Source organism: Dromaius novaehollandiae, chromosome 3 (genome assembly GCF_036370855.1).
Source record: "Dromaius novaehollandiae isolate bDroNov1 chromosome 3, bDroNov1.hap1, whole genome shotgun sequence".
Lineage (NCBI taxonomy): Eukaryota > Metazoa > Chordata > Aves > Casuariiformes > Dromaiidae > Dromaius > Dromaius novaehollandiae.
Window position 1 is genome coordinate 91,176,308 of NC_088100.1, and position 8,189 is coordinate 91,184,496.

The window sequence follows — 8,189 nt, forward strand, 5'->3', positions numbered from 1 at the left end:
TAAACTGGGCTAACTTAAGTCTGTGTTTATTCCCCATGTTTTAATGCATTTACTCATACTGTTCAGGTTGCATCTGTGTACTGCTGTGAAAAAAGTAGGTATCCTAGAATATTCTACAGTGCAGTAACTGTTACATGCATTTGGCTTTGAGTAAAGATGAGTCAGACTGTTAAACTACATTTCTGCAATTTGGTCTCTTTATCATTACATCTTCAGCTTGGAAGAGACATCTGCGTTGGTATGATAGAGTTCTATAAAATTATGAATGGCATAAGGTGATGAATGAGGATTGATTCTGCAGTGGCTTTTCTGATGCAAAAACTAGGAAGCAGGCTGCTATCAGGCCGCTGGAGTAGGTGGACCTTGATTTGATACATTTGACATTCTTACACTGAAAAAACAAAAACCAGGAGAATGTGTAGCACAATTTAACATACATCATAGAAAAGCAATTGTTTGAGGGAAAAGCACATCAGGTATAGCATGGCATAGGGCTAATAAAGTTTTATAACTAGGTAAATCCATCTTTTGTTTAAAACTGGGGTGAAATCATTATTCTAGGGTAGAGAAAAATACTCTGTGACATAGTCTTTGTTAACCTTTTTTAATTAGAAAGGATATGGGAAACTGTTAAAAAAAATGTAAGCTTACTGTTTTATAATTACAACATCTTAATTTGTCAGAGGCATTGGTAATTGGCTTGCAACTATCCATCCTGGGAAGTACAAACACACACTGCAGACTGTATGGCAATATTGCATGTGTCACTGAAAATTACAATTTTTTGCAAATACATGAAAAATTTTCTAAAGTCTAATAGACTTTTAGTGGTCTGGTGTGTTTTCACAGGCTGAGTGATGCAAATACTGTAGTATGTTTTCAACAACATGCTACAGCAGACGGAGATCATACAGGTCTGAATTGTCTTACTAGTTTAAAAAACAGTAATAGATTACTTTTATCTTAAGACTTCCAGGTTCTCCTCAGCATAGAAGAGAATGGGCTGATTTTCTATGAATGCTTGGACCAGATTCCAAGGTCCCCAGGAGCTGAAGTCAAAAAACTGATTCGTTATGCAAATATATAGTTCAAATGAAAGAATAGCCATATGTGGAAGAACTGCTGTCAATTCTTTCCTATACTGAGATAAGAGGTCACAACACAATGCGTCTTTTCCAGTAGAGATCTAGAAATTCACAGAAACGTCTATTAGATGTAGAATAACAAGACAGTTAAAGGCTAAAATGGACCCCTTCAGAATAAGAATATTCTGTCCTGCTGATGCAAGCAGAATGTTATAAAGGTTCTTACATGAATGAAAAGATTGGTCAGAACTGCCTTCAGTCCCATTCTTGTTTTTTTTACCTTGCACTTAAAAGTCATGGCTTTTGCAGATTGGTGGGACGTCACCCCAGAAATTCTCTACTGAAGAAATAAAACTCTTAAGATGCCTCATGATGAAATGCATTGGTAACATGGAATGAGGCCAAACGAAATAAAAATGGAGGCACAAATGTATTATTGTTCCTTACTTTTAGCAGCTGTAAGAATTTGGTTATGGCCAGGTAAGACGATCTGAATGCAACTGAGCTAAGAGGTTATTGCCAGACTTGCTCGTTTTCACTTCCTCAGTTTTGCCAGGATAAGTACATATGTTGATTCCATCAAAATGATCCAATTTAATAAAATCTAATATTATTAAATGTTTAAACTAAACAGGACATGTGGGCCATATCAGGCTATCTACGTAGTTGTACTATCAAGAGATAGTACAAGATCAGTTTAAACACAGACATGGGTAAACTGCTAGACAATAGCTATTATCCCTGATTGTTCCCCACTGCACAGGAAACCTAAATGCAACAAAGAAAGCTACTCTTTCTCAAATTCTAGTTATTTATGCTAGGAGTTAATATAAAATGGAGTTAGATGATAGTGCTTCTCACTCTCCATTTTCACTATATAATTCTAGAAAGTACAGTTTTACACATTCTTCCAGGCAAATCTGTTCCTACCCTGTGGACCACTGAAGCCATCCTATTTCCTGTTTCAGGGCCTTTTCCTGGATAATATAATCACTATATTAGGTACTAGCTTTCAGTTGTTTTAATTAGTATAAATAAGGTGACGCTTCAGGAGGTAAAGTACAAATTCACCTGGATGATAATATCTGTGACTGGTACTTTTATAATGGTGTTCTTCTGTGTGGTCCAGGCACATTCAGCACTATGAGCAAATGCTAACCTTTGTCTTGCAGACATGAGTCATCTTCAAGGAGAGTACAGAAGTGGCAGTGGACCGCACCCAAGTGAAGATGCATCTGTCAGCTCTGTTGCCTTGGTGACGATTCCAATCATGATAGCGCTCTTACTTATCATAGTCCTTCTGCTTGTCAATCAGAAGAAGCAGTGGATTCCAGTGTCCTGCTACAAAGCTCCAACAAAGGTGCAGTGTTAATGTCTAATTCTAGGTTTTCACTTTCCTGGGAAAACAAGATTAACTAGAGTAGCGTGTAGGGTGCAACTGAATTCACATCACATGAACTCTCTTAAATTATTTTCTCCTTATGTCTTAAACCATTTTACACCAATCAGATTGTTGGTATTTATTTAATCTCCTAAATGATTTTTTTCATTGTCAAATGAAAACCAGTAATTTCCTACTCCGTATGATAATAATCACGAGATAGAAATCAAGCTCTGCAAAAAATCCCCCCAAAAACCCAAACCTGTTTATGTATGTGTTTATATGTAGACAGATACATGCAGGTTTCTTCCACCAAGTGCCACTAATCGATTTCTCCTCTTCCTTGCTGTGTGGCTGATGGCAAAATTTATCACCAAGAACCAAGTTGAGCCTCTTCTGGCTTGTTTTCTTCTGTGCAAAATAGTCCAGCCATTCCATAAGGAACAGATGAACAATTGTGTTTAAATTTCATCACTGTTTGCTGTCTACTCTTACTTGGTTACATAATCATTCTCAATTATCACTTATTTTTATTTAAAGTGTTTTTTAAGCAGTGTGTTAAGAGCATCATTTTTAAAAATGAGAAAGGTGTGTGGTCCCAGAACATTCCAGTAACTAGATGTTTGTCAATCTTTTTCTCTGTGTAACTGCAGTTATATAGAGTTAAGAACTAATTTTCATGTTTGGCAAATGCTGTATGACTTCTCTTCAAAGTCATCTGACTTGACAGATGTTTATGTACTCTGCCACTGTGTGCTATATGTTATGTCTTAAATAGCTTCATCTAATCTAAGGTTTTGTGTTTAATCTATGAGAGAATTGCACACAATGATGTCAGAATACCTTGCTGAAGTTGAGAAATACTAGATACGCTACATCTCTCTTATTTGCTTAGCTTTTTATTCTCCTTACAACACATCAGGTAGGCAGTGGATTTTCCAGAAAAAGGTACCTGCTGCACTGTTGTGTAGCATTAGTATGTACGGTATTAACCATATAAACAGCTAGAACCACTGACATATTTTTTTTAATTTTCTCACTCCTCAAAAACAGACAGAGATTAGAAAAAAAGTTTATCATCATATCAGTACTGAAAGAAAGATTATAGAAAAGATGGTTGAAATTGTAGTTGGCTGTTAACGTCTAACCCCAATTCCACGTAGTAAGCTATTCGCACTGCCTACTTTGTCTGTGCCAAGTACCATTAACCTCAATGAGCCTTGGGACTTCTTTGTAAATCCAGTTCACAGACTCTTTGAAGAGCAAGGTATAAACTGGGAAGATTCTTTTAAATATAATAAACATATATTATATACTGTTTTATGATAAATTTGGGGGAAAAAATTGAAGGATTACTGAATGTAAATTTTCAGTAATAAGACCCTCCTGGTTAAAGTCTTGGAAAGAGAACCTACTTTAGTGGATCTGGAGTTTTTTAAGATGCGGAGTCCACTTATACACTTGCAGCGTGAGTGTATATACACATTGTCGCTAAGAATCTCTTGTTTTAATGTTAAGAGGTGTCCACAGAGAATGCTCACAGCCTTCCCTCCTTTATGCTCAGCCCATGAACGTTTAAGGTAGTGTGCACCTAGCACTGTTTTAGCTTCCTCTCAGCTACAGATTCTTTCAGTTGGAGGATTCTGAAACAGGAATAGAAGGGTTGGAAAAACTGTATGCACAGCTCAACTCTTTTCTTTGAGCAGTAGTTTGTGTGTACTCATGCTTGTAGATCACCACATGCTCAAAACCTCACTTACATTTACTTGAAATTAAATCCCATAATTCTACACTTAAAGGCAACTAAGGACAACTACAGCAAGCGCCACGTCAGCTCTCAGTATCTCTGCAATAGCAGTGTTTTGCAAGGATATAAGGCCTAGCAGATACCAAAAAAAGGTGGGTGAATTCCTAACTAAGAAAATAATGTACAAACCACCTTGGCAAGGAATATAGAAAGATCTCCCAGGAGACCCTCTGCCTGCAGGATTCACTGTAATGCTGATATCTTTCCCACCCCGTTAGTGGAATTGCAACCAGGATCAAAACGTTCTTGAAAATGATTAGCCCTAAAGAGACTCTTAAAGTCTTGAAAACAAGTGCATGAGTATCCTGAGCAAAAAGGTTAAGCCCTTCCGTGGTGCTAGGTTAATACAGCACATCTTAACCACTCCATCTTGTATGTGAGAATACCAGAGCGCCACTCAGAGGATGAAAAACGCTGAATCAGAAGAGGGTGTTGTTGGTCTGTGTTTGTGCCTGGCATAAACCTTTACCAAGCTTAGTAAAAGTCCATACTGCTTCATCACCAATTTTATTTCCTTTGTGTTTGTGGACTTGTACCACAAACATTTTTTAATTATGGGTGGAATACAAAAACCTTTGACCTGTTTTAATGTTCCCGTTCTTTTCTAACAGCCTTCTTGCCTGAACAATCAACTGGTATATGTGGACTGCAAGAAAGGTACCATGGTCCAGGTGGACAGTTCTCAGAGGATGCTAAGAATTGCAGACCCAGATTCAAGATACAGTGGATTTTACAGCATGCAGAAACAGAACAACCTACAGGCAGATAATTTCTATCAAACAGTTTGAAGAATTGCACCCTTGCCAAGGATTTAAGAAAGAGCGAGAGAGAGAGAGAGACTAAGTCTGCTATTAAAATAAAACTAGAATTGTGCACTTGCTTAGTGGATTGTATTGGATTTGTGACTACATGTACAGCTCTAAGACCTTACTGGGATGAGCTCTGACTCCTGCAATGTGCCAGAAAAAGCATTCCTACTTTTCCTTGAGATAACTGACCAAGTGTTTTCTTAGAACCAAAGTTTTAAAACTTATTAAGATGTATTTGCTTGTAACATAGCTATAGAGGTTTTTTGGGAGGGGGAATTGGGAGCTGGGAATAGGCAATGAGATAAAAGGAAGCTTCAGAGAAGAAAAGCTGGTCATGCTTGGCTGGAGAAGAAAATGAGTAAAGAGTATTGCCAAGCAGCAGGATGGTGGCTTTTCTTGTTGCTCTGAAACTGCATCTGTTGAAGCAAAGTCTAACCCTAGATGAAAAAAAAAAATAAGAAAAAAAATGAAAAGGTCTTTTTTTTTTTCCAGCTGTTGCTACAGTAATATACTCCTAGAACAGAATTTGTCACATCACAGGTGTGGTGTAGCTGCAAATATTTTTCTATATGATGAGAAGCTGCAGTAGTTAATTAAATAGCAAGGAAAAGGTTATAGCAGAAAATAAAGGGTGGGTTTATTAAGGATGTATAAAATTATACGTTGTGCTGCTTTTTGTTTTTATTTTTGTTTTCTTCAAAGCTGATTGGCTAGATTAGCCTGACTTTGGCAGAGTTAGCAAATGACTGAGGCCTAAGTAATTCCTGATATGAGCACTGGATCTTTTGACAGCAGTATTGAAGGAAGGAAGGAAAAGTCAAGAACACCATGCAGTTCCAGGGGCTTTTGTTTGTTTGTTTTTTGTCTGTTGTGGTTTTGTTTTGTTATTTTGTATCAATCTCTGGTTGTTCATACAGGAGAAGGAAAAATATTTTTGTTGGACAAAGCTCTTGCTTAAAAGAGAGTAAAAAAGAGACTGTTTTAAGGTTGTTTTTTTTTTCCTGTTGTTGTTCTTATTTACTGGTATGCAGATTTAGAAACTACTTCCATGCTAGGAAGCTGCTTAATTTTAATTGTATATTACTCAAGCACCTTTTTTGAAGCTCAGAAAAAAGGAGATCATGCTTCTTTAAACTTTAGCATTATAGGAATATTTATGTAAATATAATTATGCTAAAAACAACAAAAAGTATTTGTATGTTTGTGTATATATTATGTATATACACAGGCACGTAGGTATACATATGTATACCTACGTGCCTGTGTATATACGCTATACATATATACTGTATATATAAAATATCATATATACGGTATATATTTTTCTATTTTTTTTCTTGTTGAATGTATTTTTATCTGAGAGAGATTTTACCCAGAGCAGAAACAGATAAACAGGCATTCCATATCAATGCTTAATCGCTTGTGAGTTTAGGAAAGACAAGAAAAGAGCATCTCATTCTACCTACAGTTTGATTTGATTTGAAAGTGTCTGTGTGTGCGTGTGTGTGTGTGCGTGCACTCTTGTGTTTGCGTGTGTACAGTACGTGCACAAATATAGCAGTAAGCGTTGCTCTTGCTACTTGCTACATTTCAGGGTGTTTCTTATTTTTCTTTTCCTGCTTAGCCTTAAAAAGGCTTTATAATGAATGCATTGGCTAGAGACACTGATGACAATATACATGCAGCACTAATCAGCTCCTTAGAATAACACCATCAGCTCCTGGATTTTCTTTTTTTCTGTTTTTGGTTTTTTTGGGTTTTTTTTTTTCAAACAATTGTTTGAAACAACTACTGGAATATTGTCCACATTAAGCTGGAAGTTTGTTGTAGCTTGCCTCATTTATAACTCTGACTGTATAATACAATGTTAACTTTCCAAACAGGTCTTGGCACTTTTATACTAATTACCCATTTGTGCATTGCCTTTTTTCTTTTACAAATGCTTGTCATAAAAGACACAGATACCCAGTATGCTTAATGTGAAAAGAAAATGTATTTTTTGTAAAGGAACTCTCAAGTATTGTTGTAAATACTTGGTCAGAGGTTGCTGAACTTTAAAACTGAAAAAAAACCTAATTTATTATTATAATGACCTAATTTATTAATCTGAAGATTAACAATTTTTTTGTTTTAGAATATCAAAAAGGTGTTCTAGCTGTTTGCATCAAAGAAAAAAAATAGGTGTATCATTAAGGGTCAACATTTTTTCTGCTTATATAACTTCAGTTTCCAAACACAAATAAGAAAAAATGTAGTCTCCCCAGTGTTTTGTACTCAATCTGATATTGAAACAGAGATGTTTCTGTCCAGTTATTGCAAAGATTTTGTCAAGACAAAACATCCATTCCTTGCATAAGAGTAAGCAGTCTTTATCCAGAACTGTAAATGCTTGCTTTTGTTTTACAATCAAGGCCATATTCTGAAAATATTAGCAGGATATAGGACATGGTGTAAAATGTTTTTTTATTATTATTATTATTTTATTATTATTATTTTAAAGATATGATTTATCCTATGTGCTGTATCCATTACACTCTTTTACTTTGGTTCCTGTTGTGCTCTTGTAAGAGAAATGCAGATATAATTTTCTGAAAAATAGATGCATATGTGGCACTCGGAGTGCACTGCGGTTCAGCAGATTGCTTGTTTACTTTTTTAACTGTAAGGCGGTTTCTTGTAATTTGGCTCTTGGCAGCACAATAAAAAAATTTTAAACATATTGATGCATATTTTTTAAATGTTCATATTTATTACTTCCCTAAAGTGGTCATTGAGGCATTAGTTTTTATCTGATGTTATTTTTCCCCTTCAAGTAGGAATTCGTGCATCGTCAAGCTGACCTTAGTCCAGAACAATTCAGGAAAACTATAGGAAAAGAATAGTTACTTCAGTAACTATTACTTCAGTTAGGGAAAGTTCTGAATTTTACATGGAAGAATTTTCAAGTTAAAGGGGTTTGTGGAATTCCAGATAGTTTCAACATTCAGTAAGTATCTCTCAAAGTTGGCCTCTGCCATGCCATCTGGGCTAATCACAACTATCATGCAGAGTCACAAATAATCATATGGGGCTTAATGGCCCATCTATAGGTCCTAGAGAAGGTCTGT

General features: G+C 35.9%; 1 protein-coding gene across 1 annotated transcript in view; it reads left to right on the forward strand.

Moving 5' to 3' along the window:
• Positions 1 to 7,801, forward strand: part of CRIM1 (cysteine rich transmembrane BMP regulator 1) — a 215,414-nt gene extending 207,613 nt beyond the window's left edge. Inside the window, exons 16-17 of the mRNA XM_026102661.2 lie at positions 2,258 to 2,445; positions 4,885 to 7,801. Of these exons, the coding sequence (XP_025958446.2) occupies positions 2,258 to 2,445; positions 4,885 to 5,061 (365 nt within the window). The 3' untranslated portion in view covers positions 5,062 to 7,801. The remainder of the gene's footprint in view (positions 1 to 2,257; positions 2,446 to 4,884) is intronic.
• The last annotated feature ends 388 nt before the right edge of the window (positions 7,802 to 8,189 follow it).